Raw genomic sequence first — 22,010 nt, 5'->3', positions numbered from 1 at the left:
AAAGCATTTGTCTGAGTCTTGTATACTTTCACAGACAGTTTGCAAGACCCTCATTTTGGGTAGAAAGGGATTCATCGTAGTCAAGGATTCCGATTTGGGTCACTAATAGTTACATGAGTTCACTTGCTTTGTTGCATTAAAAAAAGTGTAACCTCTTAGAAGAATGAGGGCATATGGGTAAATATCAAAAGAGAACTTTGGACCTCTGCCATCTGTTTTCCATTAATTTAGTAACAAAGGCTGGGGTTTGAGAATATTTGTAGGTCACTCTCTTCTTTAACATCGATTTTCTTCAAAACAACATTAATATAGACATTTGGCTACAGAAAATTCTTAGAAGCCCAGTGCCATTCGTGTCACACACATTGACCTCAGCACTGTTGTATAATTACGTATTCCCTTCTTATTAAATCTTCAAATATCTGCCTTCTTGTCATTTCTCTCTCTTCTGCCATCCATTGTTTCTGTTGCTAATGTCCTACCTGCAGCACTTCCTTCTTTCTCCAGGGTCCCATCATAACTCTTAAGATGCTGCCAGTACTTCCCATGAAGTTGGCTACCGGTGCCTGGCCAGGCCCACCCTCTCTCTTGAGAGTCTTTGGAATGAACATAATTATCAACTTTTCCTCCCAGAACCTAAGGCATTCCTAACTTTGTACTTAAAGAATTTAGGTTGGGCTGGGCTTTAAGTGAAAATGTCTCTTGCCTTCAATCAGAATTTGGTGGAGAAAAGCTTCAAAAGCAGAGTCACACCAAGCAGAAACTAGGATAGAGAAAACAATGGAATTCACTTCTTTGAACTAACATTTAGACGTTATTTTCCTGTAGATTTAGTGTAGTCTGGGAAGCTTTGACTCCAATCACAATTCTAACCTTGGCTCTATCTTTGCTGAGCTTTGTGGCCCTGGGGTAATTAGAGCATTGCAGTGTGTCTCAGTTGTGTTTTCTTCAGACAGGGAAGATTGTGGCCACCTTACACCACATCATGGAGAGCAGTCTCAACACGGGACACAAAGATGGGAGCAGGATATTGTAGGCCAAGGGGTTGTCACTGCATGTAACTAAGGGTACTTGGACCCTGCCCATTCTCTCCCAGCTCCCCTGCCTTCCTGGCATCACTAGATGGGTACAGGAAGGTAGGTTCTGAACTAAGAAGAGTGAGTCAGGCTCAAGGCACAAAGCCACCTACAGGGGGGCAAATCAGGGATGCAATCTTAAGATGTGACTTTCTTTTACAAATTATCATTTTCCTTAAGAAATAATGTCTTTACCATAAATAATTTAATAAAGGGGAAATGTCTTGGGCTGTAGATGATTTTGAATATAAGACTTCAGCCTTTGAAGTTTAGACTGTGCATTCCATATGTTCAAAACATTAAGTTTAAACATGGGAAATATATAACAGGCCCAAATAAAACTTCTAGGGTAGAAAATACAATGCCTGAAATTCAAACACATGGGATGGGATTAGCAGCAGATTAGAGATTTCAGAAGAAAAGGTTAGTGAACTTGAAGACAGCAATACAAATGATACATACACGCACAAATGGAGGGGGGAAAGGTAAAAAAAATGTACAGAGCATGAGTAAGTTTCAAGTGGACTGATATATGTATAATTGGAGTCTCCGAAGGAGGGTAGAGAGGAAGGAGGAAGAGGTCAGAAAAATATTTGAAGAAATAATGCTTGTAAATTCTCCAGTATAAATGGAAACTATAATACCCATAGATTGAAATTGCTGAAGGAACCCTAAGCATAGGAAACAGAGAAACTACACCTTCAAATTGCTCAATACCAGCAATAAGGAGACAATCTTAAAAGCAAATGGAAAAAACAAACATGTTACATACAAATAACTGCACCACATATAAGCACTGAGTTTAAGGAACAGTGTACAAATTATTCATTTATACATACTGCATGTGATACACTGTTCTTTAGAAGAAAATCAGGTCTGTAAGCTTCTGAAGAATGAGAGCTAAGCCTCCTTTATTTCTGTGTCCCCCACTGCTTAGCCATATGTCAGGCTGAGCATAAATGCTCAAAAACAGCATTTAACAGAAGTATTCTGTCCGCATGTTTCTTGTGTTATTGTTGTCATTTGGGGTTGTTTTGAGGAGCCAGTGCTCAACCACTGAGCCACATCAGCTCCCCTGAGTTGATTCCCTCATTTGTTTTGCATGTGTTTTTTTTGTTTGTTCATTTGTTTTAGGAGGCACCAGGAATCAAACCCTGGACCTCCCATATGGGAAGCAGGCTCTTAACCGCTTAAGCCACATCTGCTCCCCGACAACAGTCTTTCATATTCATAAGCAACAGCTATCAGTTAATAAGCGTTTAGTAGTGCATGTTATGGACCAGACCATATTCCTCAGAGTCACATTTAATGATCTTTTAGTTGATTCCCTGTTTTGGGGGAAATATGCTGTCAATATCATATAAAATTGATGGAAAGGTGCTATGAGAGAACTGTTGCATTTTAAGTGTCCAGGCTTATCAATGCTGTGCAGCTCAGAATTTTGAGAGCCCTGCAGATGATCCGAAAAGCTGCTGAGATATGTCTGGTCTTTAGGTGTTTGGAGTTAGAAAGGACAGGCTTAAACAATTTCAGGTTTTGATCATTGAAAACTTCTCCCCTACTTTGGATAATGAGAACTATGAAAGAAGTCTGATAATAATTCTTAATATTTTTCAGTATAACACCTTGTTGACTGTTTCCATAGCATAAATTATTAGTTCAGCATAGTTATCCCGAGTGCAGAGTTTGTCCCCACAGACACAGAGGTTTATTTGGTAAATTCTTCTATTACAAATAGAGTGGACACAGCTAAGAAGGAAGCAGAAGAATCTTGAACTGTTGAAATTGACACCATAAAATCTGTTCACTAAGTTGCCTTTCTTTATCCAGAGAAGATACCTCTCCAGAAACAGGTATCTGTATTTTAGACAAATTTTGCATTTTACCAACTATGATCATTGGATTTCCTAGTCCACATCAGATTACAAGCAATAACTTAGAAAAAGTGGGAGCATCTCTTACAAGACACACTGTCCCACCATGAAAGGGGACAGGAGGCACTCTGACAGCAAAGAGAAGAGGCGAAGGATGCAAAACAGAAAAACTCTCAGAGGCCATTCAGCATCTTAGCTTTTCCATATATTCTAATAATTGATAATCATAATACTGACCCTCTGTCGTCAAAAAAACTATTGCTAATAATTTTAGAAATTTTAGAAAGACTGTCATTAAGCCAAATACTAATAGATCGTTATAAGTTCAGAAATATTGAGAGTGACTTGTACAGAAATCAAACGGAGAGATTTTTACTTTAAAAAGACCTTATTTTGGAAAGATCTTGAATAATTAAGAAATTGATTTAGGATAAAGAACAACATCAAGTTTCATGCAGACAGTGTTACCAGCTGAAATTGAGAATCCAAAAAATATTTTTTATGATAACTGATAAAATTTAGTGATTTATTTTTAGTGTCCTTAACTTTATATGGCCCGAACAAAAGCAGAAATGTGGAAGTAAAGCATCAGAAGTTTGCATGGAGACAGCTTTTTATAGACATTATCATCTGAAACAATAGCTTCTCTTTATGGGTGGATCATACACACTCTTCTGTGACCAGCAAATTGACTAGAAAACTAGATCTTCATAATGGCCCTAAATACCTTTAAATTTAGAACACTCATTACTTAGTTTATGAGCATCAGAAAGACATAATTGTATTGCAGCAGAAGGAAAATAATAAATGTTTTTCATGGCCAATGTGGAATTCAGTTACATTTTTCTCATTTACAGTAAATTTTTTTATTTGTCACAGAATATTAAAACAATTAGATATAACAGTTTGAAGATTTCTAAAACTTAAATAAATATGCTTTCAACTCCCATTTATGGATTTTTTCTACTGTAATTGAACTTTATCCAAACCTGGGGTTTGCACTGCAGGAAAATGTGTGTCTTACATGCCAGCAAGCAAAACATTTTCAGTCTTGGATAGTCAATTTTCTCCCTAAAATGTGACTATTCTGAAAGAGTCTGTTTACTTGCCCACTTATTTTTGAAATATAGAATAAAGAGATACTTGCATATTGATCTATTAATATTTAATGAAGTAACCTGATAGTAACATGGATTTAGTGAAGAAGGAAGCAGACTCTCTGACCCTGTGGCCCAAAGGAATCAAAGATGTAAGATAACTGGGAAATTCGAAACTTATCCCTAGAGATAAGGACCACAGCCAGGAGAAGGACATTGAATTTAGAAAAGCTTAGCAGTGAGTGTATCACATAAAAGTAAACTAGGCCAGATTGGTGGGGTGCAGTAAATAAAAGTAAGGATCGTGATTTGACATCTAAGACAAAGAGAATTGTCTTTGTCCTAGTCAACAATGCGATGCAATACATAACAGTTTGAATGTAAAGAAACAGAGCATTTTGAAAGGTTATTATGAAAATGGGACATGAAGGAGCATGCCTAATGGATTGGAAATTGCGCTGGAATAAAAACAGCAGTTATTTGAGAACTCTGCCCAACCCGCAAGATGCTAGAAGCAATACACTAGATGGAAATAATGACCAGCGTGAGTAGGGCAAGGAGGAGAAAAGACAGAAGGGAGCAAGGTCATGAGCAAGTCATTGGCCCTCATTGCACCTGACTTACTGATTTCTTATGTAAGGCCCCAGTAAGCAGAACTGACAGCCAGGGCTACACCTGGATTGGGGACATCCTGTGATTCCAAATCAAAGACAGAGTGTAAGTCTGTTTTTCAATAGTTTGGCATTGGTTTGAAGTGATCAGATGTTCCTTCAGTCACCTTTTCTAATGCCGAACTAACCCCTTGGTTCTGAAGCCCCTGTGTTGTACTTGAGTCTCAGAATAAGATCTATTGCCAGTCCTCATTTCATACCATGCGATGTCCTTAATCTAACATTTAATATAGCATTTCTAAATGCCGTTGACACTCGCGTGATAACACCTCTACTATACATAACATTCACAATTAAAAAATCGTTCTGTGTTCAGAAAGGTTCATTTTTAAGATATTTTGTAATTGGAAATTACTGGTCTTTAGATAATTTGAGAGTTGGGGAGCAGGTATACTTGTTATTGTTTGTCTAGTGAATGCTTCCTCTTGGTCACTTTTACTTGACCTTGACCATCTTTATTCTTACCACAAAGGCACACTTAATGCTTCCCACCTCCCCCCCCCCAAGAAATTCTCTTGCTTGGATATTAAAATTTTCAATATTGTATGAACATCTGCAGTAAAACTCAGACTTGGCACTAATCTGACTTAACTTTTTAAAAAATAACTGTACAATCCACCAAAAATCCACTTTAATCATGCAACTACTGTAACCAAAAGTTTTACTTGTTAAATTGATTTCTTGCTTTACTAGATAAGGGAATTCTTCACTAGACCACTTGATTAGCAATACTGCTTTCCAAAATAAACTTTGAAAGTAAAAAATAAATGATCCTGTGACATAACTCTGAATTTAAAGAACTGGTACCTAAATCCTACGTGCATTGCAAAACACCCCCAGTATTTGAAGGGCCTTGTGCTAAATCACTCATCTGCTTCCTAAATCTTATTGTGGTCACCAGCCAATGTTCTTCTCCAAGTGGCTATTTTAAACTTAAACTTAGGCATTCAGGTAATAACCATCCTAGAGAAAATAATATGAGAAATGCCCCAAAATGGACAAAATTTCTGAATATCCTGAAAGTTCTATTTTTAGGAGACTGCCAATGAAATAAGATAAAATAAGTAAACAGTTGTGTTTTTTACTTTTTTTTTATTTTTTGGTTTGGTTATATGTTTGTTTGTTTTTTTTTTTTGCTACCTTCTGCCCTCCTTATCATGAAAAAGAGATATAATTGTAAATAACATGGTATGGCAAATGATTCAGAAACAAATTTCAGAATCTCGTACAGTCTGCACCAATCCTTTCCAGTGGATTACTCATTGCACAGCTGTAGGACTTGAAGCACATTGTAATCCTGTCCCACTATAAGATGCTACAGTGCCTTCTGAAAGGTTAAATTATGTCTGGAGGTGTTTGGTTTTAAAATGCAATTTTTCTGTATCTTATCCAAAAGGTAGGGAAATGACTAATTTGATAAAGGAAGTCAATAGCAGAATAATCATTTGACAGAAAACTACTTAATAGCAGACTATTCTTCTAAAGCAAGAGTACTTTTAAATTACATAGATATTTATCAACAAATTGAGAATTTTAGCATTCTAATAGCTCAACCTCATGGTAGAACATTAACTACAGAAAATGATCTCTAGTTATTTAACAAATTTGTAGGATTTTGAACAGCAAAAATCTAACTAAATTACAGTCTGAATCTCCCTTCAGGAGAATTAATGAAATTAATGAAATCATCTCAGCCTAAGCAAGAGAGAAACTTTCAGAAAAAAATTAGCTATCAATTATGCTCTTTGCTGGGCTGGAATGTCTAATAGTCAAGTCCCTGGGGCTCCAAATTGGAATAAGGGAGCCTGGGTTGAAGGGATTTTAAAAAGCTATTGACTTCTTTTTATTCCCAAACCCTCAAAACATATAGGGAGGATGTACTTCTTTGGTCACAAATTCTTGTGCAAGTAAATTAACTTGGTTTGTTTTCTGTCAGTTTAATTTTATCTCCCAGTCCTCATTTAGACTTAAACTTGGCTTCATTTATGTTTTTCAGTCTTCATCCTCTCTTCCCCCCATGAAATTGTTGCTATACTTAATTGGTTGAGTTTTAAGGGATTGCATTAATTGTGAGTGCAGATTTTTATAGCTTACAGAGTCTTTCTGAAAGACAGAAGAGAATGGTGGTCAAGAACTCAAACCCTGGGTTAGTACTCCCTGAGTACAAGACCTGGTTGAGCATTTGAGAGTTTGCAGGCCCATCCTTACTGTGCCTCCATTTTTTCATCTGTAAAATGGGAGTAATAGAGCCTGCCACATGGAATTATTTTGAGGGCTCAGAAACTCTCCTGAGGTTGGGAAAACACTTAGCCAGAATGACATGGGACGTGTTTCTATGCTGCTCTGCTTTTGAACCAGGTTTTCTTCTTCCACTTTCTCTCTTCCTCCTCCTCCTCTTCTTCCTCCTTCTCCTCCTTTGTCTCTTTTCTCCTCCTCTACCTCTTCTTTCCCCTCTTCCTGCTCCTCCTCCTTATCCCCTCCCTCTTTCTTCTCTTCCTTTAGAATCATTAGTTTCTGAAGCTCATGGAGCTTCTTCTAAAAGGCATCTGGTCCATGCCCATCTTTGCTGGTAGGGCCAGTGCCTGGTACTCTCATTCACTTTGCAAAACCTCACGGTTCAATCCAATGTCCCACCTTAACCTCAGTAAGCAGTGGTACATTTTCTCCAGTGTTTGTCTATCTTCAGGCCAGGGCTACTTCTATTTCTGGTTCCATTACAAAATTCTTGACAACCTGTATGTTCTTCTAACCACCAGGATCTGCTATACTCTCTATGTAACTCGCTTCCCTTTGGAAGAATTACATAGGAGCCTCTCTGTTTCTTTGTTAAATTCACTTGTACAACATTCCTCATTTCTCAAATAGCATCCCTTTCTTTCACCCTCACCTCTGACTTTTAAGTCCTTCTTGCTGCAGTATCCATGGGTTACACAGGACAGTTAGCCACGACACGGTCCGGGATTGGTGGGCTGCACCTCTAACAAGCATCACTCTCACACATTTTTCAGGCCAAGAAAACCTGCAACATCTTTTGAAAGAAATATTATTAATTTATTCTAAATTGTCACATACTGAAGTAATGCTGGAAATTTTCCATACACACACACACACACACATACACACAAAATACTAAAAGGTTATAAATGTGTTATTGTCAATACATCAATAATTTAAGTATCAAATCCATTGTCTCATTATCCCTCTTAGGAGAAACATATCACTGTGGATGCATTTCTCATATTCAAAAATGCACATAAAAAAAGAAATAGAAAAATAAGTGTATCTGTAACTCATACATTTTTTGGCCATATTTAGCCATGTTTTGTTACTCTTAAATAATTTCTCAGCACAGCTGAAGGACACTCAGTCACCAAATACCAAAGCATCTTTCCATCCAACACAAAAGAATATCAGAACTGGACTTCTAAGAAGGGAAAACAAAGTGATATCCTTGCTTCTTGACTCATTTCAGCTCTTACCAGGTTTTCCTCTGTGTGGGGAAGTCTGAGAATGAGCACAGAGGATTAAGTGAGAAGGAAAGAGATGCTGGCAGAGGGGGAAACAATGTTAAGGGCATAAAAAGATCCAGCTTTGGGGTAACAGGACCTAGGTCAAGGGCACCGTAGCCTTGGTAGACAGATTGACATCTTTGTGTGTCTGTGTTTCCTCGTCCATACAATAAGAATAATAATGCAGACCTCCCATGGACTCATTGAATTAAGAGGTTACACAGGTAGAAACCAGGAGCCTCGGGGAAAGAAGGAAGGACCTGGAGAAGACATCTTTAGGGCTCGTGCTCCAGCCTGCCTAACTCCCTCCTGGGCCCCTCAAAAGGCCAAAAGTATCTCCCCAGTGTTGAAAAATAATTTCTACATTCATCTTGCAATATGTAAATGTTGACCCCCTACTCTGATTTCTGTTCTCTGTTTTTCTAGCTTCCCTCCTGACCTTTAGGGGAGAACTCAACAATGAGTGGGCCTGATAACTCAAGGTTCCGCTCTCCCCTGGGCACTGAAGACCCAGATGGTGGCGGGGTCATAGGGGAGGCAAATATGTGCAGAGAAAATCCCGTGTCAGCATGTCGAGTATGATGAGGACAGTGACACTTGGGGACAGGGAGGATCTTTCCCTCAACATCCAAATTCCAATTCACAGCTTCCAAACTTCTGGTGTCTTTCTGCACCTAAGATTTCCTGTCTGTCCATTTCTTTGCTGCTCCCAAAGAGTGGGAGTGGCAAACAGTCCATGGCAATCAAGAGATGCTTTGGGGAGTCCAGCCCAACTCAGGCTACCTAGGGCTTGAGATGAAAAATGGGGCAGGAGGAAAGTCTATGGTATGAGTTGATGGTGATGCAAAACTATGTGAATGTGCCTTCTAACCTAGGATGGGATGAAGTTGTTTGTTTTTTTAATCTCATATTTCATGCAGGGCTGGGCTGAGGATGTGGCAGGCATGGCGAATGCCCTACGGTCACTGCCAGAGGGGGCTCCCTGCCTGCCACAGGTGAGAGCTAGCTCTGGGACGCCTGCCCCAAGGGGGACGGGGAGGTGGAGAGGGCCCAGCGGGGAGGGGTGGGCAAGAACCCGAAGCCTCAGTTCACTGATGTAATGTTCTTAGGTCATAAATGCAGTTGTAGCAGATCAAACCCTTAGAGCATGGCTTTTTTTTTTTTTTTTTTTTTTTTTTGAGGTACCAGAGCTGGGAATTTAACACAGACCTCGCAGTTGGGAAGCCAGCGCTCAACCACTGAGCCACACGGGCTCCTCCGATGGTTTTTATATTGCACACTCTTCTCTGGAACACTCAGGGTCTGAAGCGTGTATGCAATTGTATGGAAACATGGGCCAGCTGCATTCCCTTAAATGAAACTGATGCTCTACCCTCTGAACATTGCAAGGTCATTTCAATGTTAAACATGAGCTGTGTTCCCATAAGGTCAGCGACCACCAGCCCAATACAAATTGTATGTGTCACTTTATAAGAAATTGGATTATGGCCCTGGACACAATACCTTTTTATCTTCACGTTTGGTTTTTTTGAAAAAATAAGTTTTAAAACTTTGCATTCTTGATTTCCAATGCCATATTTTCCTCTCCTTACCCCTACCCTTTTCTGGCTCAGCTACTCTTTATTGCTCCCCCAGTGATTTATTGCAATTGTCCTATGACTCCCTCCATGGCTCCCTTGCCAAATTCAAATCTCTTTTTAAAAAATCACCCACACTCAAATTTCTCTACTTTTGTGGAGTTATCTTTTCTGTATTTTTTTATTCCTCTTAATGGAAGCAGCCAGTCCTTCCCGCCCCAAACGTCTGTTATCTTCAAGCCTGAAGTGCACACATCACGAGAATGGCTTTCCAACTCGAGGGCCAGAAACGTCGGCACAAGAGAAACTGAGTGCAGGTCAGTGATTCACTCCGAAGCCTGTAGAATATGTCAAGGGCAGAGCAGGAATATTAGGCAGGGAAAAGGTGCGGCCGCCGTCTTCCACCTGCTCGACAGCTAGGTCTCGTGGTTTCCACCTTCCGGCGCCCGTCCACAGCCACCTGCAGTCCGCACGCACCTTGCGCGGCGGGGGGGACGCGCCGCCGTCTCTAAGGCCTTTTGCCGTCCCTCTCTCCGCAGTGGTCCGTGTACATCCGAGCCGCAGTCCGGAAGGAGAAGGGCCTGCCCATCCTGGTGGAGCTGCTGCGCATAGACAACGACCGCGTGGTGTGCGCGGTGGCCACGGCCCTGCGCAACATGGCCTTGGACGTGAGGAACAAGGAGCTCATCGGTACGTGCCCTCCGTGCCCGGCGTCTCCGCGTTGACACGAAAACGCTTCCCCGCCGCGCGCACGTGGTGGAACCCCTGTGCAGGAGGGAAATGGTAATAGTTTAGTTTAGTCTCCTGCTCCCAGCCCTCTGAGTTTAAATCAGTGTACTGATTGGTGGTTTAGAACTGAAAGGAAAACGTGGTGTGTGCTGACATTTCTAATCCTTGCGAATTAAAACCGACTGCAGAGCTCAGCCCTGGATACTCGTGGCCCCCGGTCCTCTGAATTTGGCGGAATGTTTGGTTCCCATGAGGGGAACTGTGGGATACGAAGGGGTTCGTGCCACTTTTTTTGCTCCTTTCTACTGTTAAATTTATTTGGGGTAAGACCATACTGGCTCTCTTATATCTTTTTTTATTTTAATCATCTCCCTTTAACTTAGTATTCAAATCAGTGAGGATCTTTTGTTAAGGAAGCATTGAAGAGGTGATGCATTCACTTACGTATTCAACAAATATTTATGCATGACCTTCCTTGTTCCTGGCCTGCTGCACGCCCAGTGAGCCAGTGTCCTGGTGGAGTTCACATTCGAGAGAGGGGAGAGGTCCAACAAAGTGATCAAGGAGGTCAGTCCCATGGGGTGGTGGAGAAGTTCTGTGGGGAAACACAGAGCTGGGTGAAGGAGACTAGCTGGTGGGAGGGGGGGTACAACTTCAAATGGGTGGTCTGGAGAGGAGTTGTTGGGAAGGAACATTTGAGTCAAGATGTTGAGGAGGTGAGGGCCACGTGAGGGGCAGGCCGTGCAGCTCACTGGGGGAGGAGGCAGAAGTTCCCAGCTTCAGATCCCCCCCTGGAATAAGAGCTGGGAGTGGGCCAGGGGCCCCCTTTCAAGGGGACTGGTGTGCCTGGCAAAGAGCGAGGGGTGGAGCCCAGATCAGGGAGGCTTCCGGGTCCCTCCCTATGTGGGTGGTAAGGTACCCAGGCCAAGGTTGCTTGATGCCAGGAGAACTGATGGTACCCCGAGGAGCCTGCGGGGGGAGTGGCCCAAGCTTCCCCTTAGGCCACTGTCATGACTGGCTGGCACGTTGGCCTCTGTAGTAGATGTTGGGCAGGTACGTGTTGACCATAGTAGATGTTGGGCAGGTACAGCAGGAAGTCTGCAAAGCCCAGCTGCAGGTCACAGGTGCAATGGAAGGCACTGGGAGGTGAGCAGCAGGGAGCCGGACCAACCTCCATGGCAAAGATTCAAGGTCGTCTTCAGCCTTGGGAGGACCAGGGTGATCAAGGTGAGAGTGGGCGTAGGGGCAAGATGCCCCTCCTGGGACAGTTGGCATAGCAGGCACGGGTTCACGTTTCGTGCACATATTTTGCATAGACATGTGGGTCTCTTTCTGCTATCCAAGTGCCTGGGCGTGGAGCATGAAGCCCTGGTGATCTGGGAGCCAGCCACTTTTTCTCCCGCTACTTCCCAATATGTATCAGAGCCTCCGTTGAAACCAAGGTCTTGGCAGGTCCCTGGCCATTTATTTACGCCCAGACTTAAAATCTGTGTCTAATAAATGAACTTATTTGTTCTACTTCCAGTGCTGTCGAAATCTTGGTAAACTCACAATTTGATATTTATACTAGATTTTAGAAGGGTTTGGATTTAATTTAAATGTTGTCTGTAGATTTTGGATATTTAAACTAGATCATTAGCTCAAAAGGTCAAGGTGCCCTCTCCATATACACTTTCTTTTTTCTTTGTAGTTGTTTCCGACAGACCAGTACTGGGGTGTCTAATAAAATCCCATCCCTCCTCTATGAAATGGGGGAAAAATCAATAGCTAATCAGTCTACTGCCTGGATACTAACTACTAGGTATTGTGTGTTTGTGTGTTTTATTTCTTTGGGTGGATTAAAATATAACAAAATAGTGGCTTATTGATCGGTTCGTGGCTTCTAGGCATCTCTTTTCTCCGAAACTGGGGTCTGGTACTCTCTCTGAGGCAGGAACATTTGGAATCTCATATTGCCCTTGTTAAATTAAGCCTTTACTATCAAATGTCACCAGGCAGGAAGTGCAGCCAGTCGTTTACAAATAGAAGTGAAAATATCTAAGTCACAGGCTTTATCAATAACTTTTTTCTTGAATGAGAAAGCAGGAGTTAACAACAACAATGTTATATTCTCTGCCGCAGAAGGGAAATGACTTTTTCTAGCTCCTTTAAATCGTATAGCTCAGTAAGGATTTTTATAGGAAAAGGCTATTCAGAACTTCCTACATTGTAAAGAAAGCTGCAGTGACAACTCTGCACCAGGAAGAGACAAATTAAAGCTGGAGCTCTTCTCCTTTCTATCAGCTTTTGCCCCATGCTTTGATGACTTCCTGTGGGTCCATGGGTTGAAAGGCCATCTAAGTTTGAATGACTCCCCAATAGATCTCTCCAGCATGAATTCCAGATCTTCATATCCAAATCTCTGTTTAGCATCTGCACTTGGATATCTAATAAGCACCTCTAATTTAACATGTCCAAGCCTGTGTTCCTTATCTTCTCCCCAAGACCTGGTCCTTCCACAGTCTTCCCCATGGCAGCAAATGGCAATTTGTCCTTGCAGTGGCTCAGGCCAAGAAGGATCTTTGAGTCTTTTTTTTTCAACCCCTCACTCTTCACTTCCAGTCCATCAAGACAGCTGGCCTTCGCTCTGAATTTGCCCTGAATCTGACACTCTCATCATCTTCATTGCTTTCTCCCTTGTCCAAATCCCCTCTCACCTGGGTTGTTACCATGGCCTCCAACTTGTTCTCCCTGCTTCTCCCCTCATCCCCTACAAAACACCCAGAGTGGTCCTGGTAAAACCTTTGTCAGATCCTGACACTCCAGAACCCTCCAACGGCTCCTCATCTCACTCAGTGTAAAGTCAAGGCTTTGCCAGGCGCATCTACCTCAACCAGGTCCAGCTCCCGGTACCTCTCTGCCCTCACCTTCCTCTCCTCTTGTTGTCACTAACTTTGCTGCAGTCCCTGGTTCACTGTGGTTCCTTTATGAAGTGGCCCACAATCCTGCCCCAGGACCTTTGCACCTTTGCTCCCTCTTCCTCCAGGTGTCCGCATGACTCAGCCAACCCTTTCCTAGGGCCTTTACTCAAGTGTTCCTTTCCCACTAGAACCTCTTCTGGCAACCCTTTAAAAAATTCTAATCCCCAGTTTTTCCTCTGCTCTATTTTTCTCCACGTCACAGATCACCTTCTACTACAAAAGGTGTCACTGAGTTATCTTGCTTGGCATCCATCCCTCCCACTGGCAATGTAAGCTCCACGTGGACAGGAAGTTTTATCTGGTTTGTTCCAAGTACCTAGAATAGCACCTGACACCTAGTAGGGACTTAAATATTTGCTGAATGAATGACTGAAATAAAATATTTCCTGTCTGGTCATCATCTTAAAATGGACTTCAAATCCGCAAAGCATTAAGTAAGCAAATTAAATGAAACACTCAGGAAAAGGATTTTAGTTATTAAAACATTCAATGGGCAGTCCATTTCTTACTAGAAATCATTGAATGTATGCAGACACTCAGAACTTCAGAAAGAACCCAGATTTTCCATCCTTGCTTGTAGAGTTTCAGCTTAAATTACAACTCTTCTTAGGTCATTCTTTGGGGTGGGTTTGGGGGCATGGCAGGCAGCTACCACCAGCTGCAGTTATGAGTGGTTCATCTTCCTTGCACTCCATTATTGGGAAGACTCCAAATAAGCCATTAAACAGTAATCACCTTGCTCCATTAGGTCTAATGAGAATCATAGAGTAGATCTGAAAGAAGTTCAAACTTACCCTCCACTTTGTCTTCCCATTTGGGGTGTTTCCCTGGTTATGCATGTGTCTCTGTGCGCAGGCAGTAAGGATATGCTATAGATAGATCTTTGTGTCCTTCTTGATGACATGGCACACTCACTGAAGATAATGCACATGCATACATTTCTTTGCAACCTCCAAAAATGTTAATTATCCTTCTGAGCATGGTGTTATTTCACCAGTCAGAAAGGTGTTTTTATTTTTTTTAAAAATAGTAGTAATTAGCTTCAGTGGAATGAATGAACAGTTATATCACTTTACCAAATTGAGCGAAATGCCTTCAATTTAAACATGACAGTTCCTAATGAAGATGGCAGGCATTATTTTAGCTGAACCCTCAACTTCTCTGCCAGAAATAACCAAAACAACCTTAAAGTATACACACAAAAATGATAGACAAGAGGGAAGTCTACTGATAATGCAGCAAAGATTTGTCACTGACTCCTCACAACCCATCCTAGAGGAGTAAGGCTAATGAGAATGAGTTCATCGTAGGCCCTGATTTGGTTTTTCACATTTGCAGAAAGCATGGGAAGTGAAAACATGGTCAGAACAGTTACTGCGAATACCATGGGCACTGCAGGCAAGTTCCCCAGCACCCCCCCAATTGTTCTCTGAATGCCCTGACATTCCACCAGAGTGCTGCCTGCTCTGAGCCTGACCTGCCCCTCATCTCTAATCTCTCCTTTGCCCCAAATCTTCAGCCACCCTGGCTTTTGTACCATCACTCCCACACTCACCCCTTCGCTCCCGCCACCCACCTCCCTGACATGTCCTTTCAGCTCTGTACGCTTACTCACCACCCACCCATCCTTCCAAGCCCAGCTCGGGGTGGCCTTTCCTGATGAGGGCCCCTCTCCCAGCCCAGAGCTCAGGTGGGTAGCACTTATTTGGTGCGATAACTTTTCCTTTCTCTTGGATTGCCAGGACGCAGTGTTATTCTTGTAGTGTTTTACTTCTTTGCGTGTGTGGCTCATTTTCCCCCAATGACATAAAAAGCAAGGGTCATGGGACATACTTATTTTTATGTCTTACGAAGTCCCACACCTGTGCCATGTCCTGTATTTTGTGACGTCCCTAACAGGCACTGACATTTTTGCTGAAATAATTAACCGATGAGTGAATAACCTGGGTGACTTATTTTGAAGAACCACTCTAGGGGTGGTTCGGGGAATCCCAGTGGACAGAGGAAGGAGTGGAGGGAGTCTGCTTTAGTCTCTTTGCACAGCATCCAGGGAATAGAGGAAAGAAAGACGCGTCAGGTGCGCCCTCCAATCCAGGGCTCTACCAATAATCTGTCCAGTGACTGCTTTGGAAGAGGTGTGAGGTAGGGTAGGAAACGGTAGCCCTTCCTGTCTGTGACTTGCTCACCGCCAAAGGTCTGTGTTGGCAGAGCTGCCGGCCCCTGCGGGCTGCACTGGCAGAGCTGACGGAGCACCGTCCCTTCACTTCCCCGGGGGGTGGCCGCCCTCTATGCTCGCCCTGGCAGGCGAGCCAGGGCCAGGATGCTCTAGCTGCCCGCAACCTCCTCCTCCTCGCACCCCTCCTCGGGCTGAAGGCAAGAACCTGTCCACAGCTGCGGGGACCTGGCCCTCCCCGGTCTGCACCACCTCCTAGCTTTGCCTCCTCCGTCCCCGGCTCCTCGTGTTAGGTCAGTTGAGCACCGAGGGGTTTTCTGTTATTGTTTGGTTGGTTGGTTCACCACATTTGGAATGCTCGAGAAGAATCTTTCTTGGCTGCCCCTACACATTATTTCATCCATTCATTCTTTCAGGCTAACCTACTTTTCACGCGGTCAACAAACTGAGCTTCTGTCCAGGCCAATGCCCGCCCTCCTTGTTCCAGCCTCAGAGGGAGCCCCAGGCAGAATCCAACTGTTCTCGGGGGCCAGAGGGGAGCCGTTTTCTGGGAGAACCTGCTGGTTCCCAAACACTGGTGTCTACCAGGGGGAACACAGCGTTCCTAGCGCAGCACACAACCCCATACTCAGTCAGACAACTGAAATCCTGAACAGAATTAAGGTCGCCTGCCCGGGAGCCACCTACATTTTCCAACACTAAATCCATGGCTATTCCTCTCTTCTCCCAAGGTTTTCAGAGGGTCCCTTTTCATTATTGGGGGAGTGGGGGCATCTGAAGAGGGCAGTCCCTTCCTAGCCTTCTTCTCTGGCCACAATCTGTATTAAATATTCAGATAAATGATCTTCTCTGGCCACACCAAATACTGTTTATAGACAAAGATTGCCGTTTATATTGAAAGGGCAACGTAAAAACCTTCTGGCTGTTAAGTGAAAATGAAGAATACATAGAGAGAGGTGGTCTCGTCCACAGAACTATGATTGCTCACCTACCCCCTCTATCCTAGATGTCCTCTTAGTAAGAAATGTATTTTACTTGAAGAACTGAAAAACAAAAAAAAAGAAAATAGAGGGGGAAATCTTCATTATATAACATGGTCCATACTGTTGTGCAGCTTCGTAAACGTTACCTTTATTTAATGACCTTGCCACTGAATTTTTTTTTTAAGATTTATTTATTTCTCTCCCCTTCCCCCGCCCCCCACCCCCACCCCAGTTGTCTGTTCTCTGTGTCTATTTGCTGTTTCTTCTTTGTCCACTTCTGTTGTTGTCAGCGGCACGGGATTCTGTGTTTCTTTTTTTGTCGTGTCATCTTGCTGTGTCAGCTCTCCGTGTGTGCGGCACCATTCCTGGGCAGGTTGAACTTTCTTTTGCGCTGGGCAGCTCTCCTTCCGGGGCGCACTCCTTGTGTGGGGGGCTCCCCTATGGGGGGACACCCCAGCGTGGCAGGGCACTCCTTGTGCGCATCAGCACTGCACATGGGCCAGCTCCACACGGGTCAAGGAGGCCCGGGGTTTGAACTGTGGACCTCCCATGTGGTAGACGGACGCCCTATCCATTGGGCCAAGTCTGCTTCCCTGAATTTTTATTCTTTCTTTTACTTTTCTTTTTTAATTTTTAAAGAAGCTTTACATTACATAAATGTTACATAAACAATGTAGAGTATTCCCATATTCCCCACCCCCTCTCACACGCTTTCCCACATCAACAACATCCTTCATTAGTGTGATACATTTGTTACAATTGATGAACACATTGAAACATGGCTGCTAACCCTGGACTATAGTTTACACTCCATCCCACACAATTTTGTAGGTTAGGACAAAATATCCAAGGGCCTGTATCCCCTCACTGCAATGTCATACAGGGCAGTGCAGCTGAATTTTTGAGATGTGGGTCCAAGGAGTTCTGGAGCTAGAACTACTGATCTTTAACCAAACATGGAGCTCCGAGGCCATGTTCCCTGGGAAACAAGCAGATGCCTAATGCCGTGCCCCACCTTCAGGAGAGCTTTCCTTGCTTCTTCAGCCTAGGCTGGAAACACATGAAGTCATCCTCTTTGGCATACTCACGATATCCTTTGGCAAAATATCATTTTGCCGCTTGGCAAAAAGGATGCATGAGGTCTCAGCAAGCTTCTGGCAGAGCCCATCAGTTACCAGTATGTACGTGTGTGTGTCCGTGTCTTTATCTTCTCCGGTCGTGCCGATGGCTTGCTGGGGGGCGGCACCAGCTGGGATATAACTGCCCCTTCCCGGGTGGCTCACCACCCTGTTCCATAGCCATCTTCTTTACCCATGTCCTTGATGAAACGAATCCCATCCATGCCCAGGGAAGGACTGGCAGTCCTCGGAAACCTCAGTGCAGCTCAGGGAGGAGATGAGTTATTTTTACTCCTGAGAATTCGTAAGCTTCACTTTATTAAGTAGATTTGAGCAAATCCTGGAGAACCTATCTTCTCTGCTTTTCAAAACATGTTTCTTCAGACTGGGGCAGATGTTGTATTAATTAAAACACACGCAATTTCAATTAGTATTTTTAAAAGAAGCCTGATTTCCCAGAAAAGGGGACTTATCTGATCACTCTGCTGACTTACCTTAATAATTCGATTTTACCAGCCAAATTCTAGGCAGAAAGAAAGCTCTGTGGAAACTTCCTATCTTCAGATTAGGTGCCTGTATTAGACCCGCCCTCTCCCAAATCCCATAGCCTAATCTGAGGAAAGCTGTCGCTCCCTTCGATGGAGGCAGGGATTCTCATTACTTAGCTTCAGACACCTGTTGGGGAATTTTGGAGGGTGGGTCTGGCCGATAAGAATTCCTTGAAAGAAGAGTTGTAAATAAACTGAAGAGCCGGTTATTATTTTATTAAACAAGACTTCATGATTCACCCCTTGGCAATACTCTGTGGGGAAAAGACAAAATTGAAAATTTCCAGTTTATTGAAATTCAGGGCATCTGTTTAAAGATCTCAAAGAAAAGGAAAAAAAAAAAACAAAAGCAACTCACTGAACTTCATTGTGGCTGTTTAGATATTCATTTTATGCCTGGACAAACAGTTTCAGTTGAAAAGCTTTAGAGAAAAATGATGCATGAGAAATGAAATGGCTTTCCTCAAATACCCCTAAATGTTGAGAACCTAAAAATGGAAAGGAAGATTTTAGCTGGATAATGTTTTTAAATTGTATTCCCTTCTACATAGGGACCACCTTCTTCTCCCTTACAAAAAAAAAAAAAAAGTTTGAATCATATGGAAACAAGGTATTATTTTCACTCTCTAATCTCCTACAATAATGGATTAGGATATACTGAGAATTTAAAGATGAATAGATTTTCAGCCACGCTGGCTTGAGTTTGATTATATTTATTATGCTGGATCATAGGGAATTACAGGGCAGGGCAGGCAAGGACAGCTAAAAAGAAGCGTGTAGGCTGGCACCATGAATGAGTCGGGCCAGGGAGTCTGTCCTGCATGGAACCGAAAATGACAAGAGAAGGAGGGGCAACCAGCCCAGAGAGAAGGTCAGCAAGCCCCAGGCAAGAGACCCGGGGCCCAGGAAGGGACAGAAGCCTGAAGAAACAGCTCGAGTGTCTGGGTAGCCCAAGGCTGGGATGTGGGGTACTGGTCTGTGAAACAGCAGGTGCACCTTTGACTCCCAAGCGTCCACCTTGAGAAGAAAAAGCTCTGTTCATCCTACCAGACTGCAGTCAGAAGGATATTTGATAAGCGGAGAGGAGAGGCAAAGAATCAGACAATTCCCAGTCACTTCTCATCAAAATGTCCTTTACGTTCTTTCAAGAAACTTGGTTTAAACTCAGAGATTTGTTCTCTTATAAACTAAGAGAGTGCATTACAAATTACTATCAGAAAGTAAAATTTCCAGTTTCAAATTTAGTATTCAGTCTTGTGTGTTTAATTATGTCTTTGACCAATGTCAGGTAAGATGAGTGGCACTGAAGAGCCAAACAACAGAAGTGGCTTGTTTTTCTCGTGCTTAGGAGCGAGTACATGAATCCCACAGTTTATCATCCTTATTATTTGATCTACACAGCTAAACTTGAGACAGAACACACAAGGCTGGTAGGCCTATATTCATGTGAAATGTGTTGTTTCGATTGTCACTAGTATCCCAACATCAGTATTAGAGATTCTTCAATGTTCAAGCTAGGTTGAATGATTGAAATTCCTGGGCTGTTCACCTTGAGACTTGAACAGTTTAATTTACTAGTCAAAAAGGAAAGTTACAGCCATGCAATGAAAAAAATGGTGATAATAAAGTTTTTAATTGGATATTAACTTCACAGACAAATGCCATGTAGTGTCTGTGTGAGAAAGAGGCAGATCCATCGGAGAGTGACCTCGCCCTTGGGGTGTGGGTTGGGGACAGTGAGAGGTGACCCCCAGGCTTCTTTCATCAGCACATATTTATGGAGGGCCACCATGAGTCACCGCCCCACCCCCACCCCAGAACTACAACCCTGAGCAAGGCCTCAGTTCACCCCCAAAGCAGATCTCCCTACCTGGCATGCACAGTTGTGCAGGCAGGTAGGGGAGCTCCTGAGACTGCCTGAGCACCTGCAGCTCCACAGGGCACGGGGGTCACGCCAGGACGCATCGCTGGAATTGCAGGGTGAAGGAAGTGTTGAGAAGCTCTGCCCCAGACACACCTCCCACCTCCATGCCCAGATGTGAGCCGTCCTCACTGGTTGCACCTGTTGAAACGCGAGGGGTTTAGCTTTCAAAGAGGGCACCTCCCTCTTGAAATCCGAACCCTAGCCCTGTTTTTCCACTGACCTGTTTTTGCATGATCGAAATGGATAGAGAGTTGGATATGTTTCCTTTTCTCTGTGTCTAGACAGCCAGCCTGTCATGAAGCTTTGTGGGCTCTTCCGCAGGGAGCTTCGTGTCTCCTCTTTGCAGTCCCTGTGCCTCTCACCTGTCGATCGCAGCCTGTAGCGTGTCAGGTCCGGCAGGCACCAGGGCTTCCTAACCCAGCCCCTTCACGCTGCTGCACCCACGCTTGCTGGCTCCCACCCCACAGCAGCACTGCACCCTGCCCTTTGTGGAGCTCCCCAGCTGAAGGACACTCAGTGTTTCCCTGGTGTGCATGGCCTAAAAGACGAACTCACCGAACCAAGTTTTATTAAAGGCCCCAGGAGCCTCCGCGCTTCCAAGTAAATGGGCAGAGGGGCTGTGCCTCTGTTCAAATCTTTCTCAGACTTCGCAGTGGCATTTGAGTTGATGTATTCACATCTCTCCTGAGGTTTTTTTGTTTGGTGGGTTGGTTTTGGTTTTTTTTGTTTTTTTTACCAAAAAAAAAGCTTTCTTAGTTTTCTTCCTACCGTTCCCCTCCTCAATGTTTTTTGTTTTTTGTTTCTTTATGCTTTTCCTCCTCCATGTAACCTCAAAGCTTTATCCTGAGTCTTTTTCTCTCCTTTCATCTCCCCCTCACCTCCTTTCCCTTCACTTCATTCGCACGCTGCTACATGAGCCATGGCCCCTATTTTATTTCTTCTTGCTGATCCAGGCATCCATCTGCTATAAATACTTTTCTGCCTGAAGAACAACCTGCAGCATTTCTTATGGTAGGAGTCTGCTAACAATGAATTCTCTCTGCTTTTTTTTTTTTTCTGTCTGAAAATATCTCTATTTTGCCTTCATCCTTGAAGGACATTTCTGCTGAGTAGAATTCTTGAATGACAATGTTTTCTTTCAGCATTTTATAGCTGTCATTCCATTGTCTTTTGGGCTTTTGTTTCTGATAAGCCAATTGTTACCTTTATGCCAGAATATAATGTGTCTTTTTATGCCACTGCTTTTAAGATACTTGGTCATTATTTTTTCAAATATTTCTTCTGCCCCATTCTCACTTGACTATTCTGGGATACAGACTACATGTATGTAAGGCTTCATGTAAGGTCTCAGAGGTCTTGGAATCTCTGTTCAAGTTTTTTATGCTCTTCTTTTTCCTTTGTATTTTGGTTTTGATGATTTCTAATAATCTGTTTTCAAACTCATTGATCCTTTCTCATGCCATTTTTTTTTCATTTTTTTCTTTATTTTCTTTTAAATGTTACATTCAAAAAATGTGAGGTCCCCATATAACCCCCACCCCACCCACACCACCCCTCCCACATCAACAAACTCTTCCATCATTGTGGCACATCCACTGCACCCGGCGAATACATTCTGGAGCACCGCTGCAGCACATGGACAGTGGTCCACATTGTAGTCCACACTCTCCCCCAGTCCACCCAGTGGGCCATCTCATGCTATTTTCAATCTGCTATAAACCACATCATATAAATTCTTCATTTCTAATAATGTATGTTCCTACTCTAGAAT

At 43.2% G+C, this 22,010-nt stretch overlaps 1 protein-coding gene across 6 annotated transcripts in view; it reads left to right on the top strand.

Annotated features, from left to right (window-relative positions):
* The window catches only part of CTNND2 (catenin delta 2), a 1,007,180-nt gene that overhangs the window by 891,976 nt on the left and 93,194 nt on the right, over positions 1-22,010 (top strand). For 3 of the 6 annotated variants that reach the window (XM_058306950.2, XM_058306942.2, XM_071207534.1), the window contains 2 exons: positions 9,148-9,222; positions 10,344-10,494. In XM_058306950.2, the coding sequence (XP_058162933.1) occupies positions 9,148-9,222; positions 10,344-10,494 (226 nt within the window). The remainder of the gene's footprint in view (positions 1-9,147; positions 9,223-10,343; positions 10,495-22,010) is intronic. The other 3 variants (XM_058306943.2, XM_071207533.1, XM_071207535.1) reach the window with 1 other exon arrangement.

This window comes from Dasypus novemcinctus, chromosome 2 (assembly GCF_030445035.2).
Source record: "Dasypus novemcinctus isolate mDasNov1 chromosome 2, mDasNov1.1.hap2, whole genome shotgun sequence".
Lineage (NCBI taxonomy): Eukaryota > Metazoa > Chordata > Mammalia > Cingulata > Dasypodidae > Dasypus > Dasypus novemcinctus.
The sequence above is the reverse complement of the archived record's forward strand: the minus strand, read 5'-3'. Positions and strand labels throughout refer to the sequence as shown.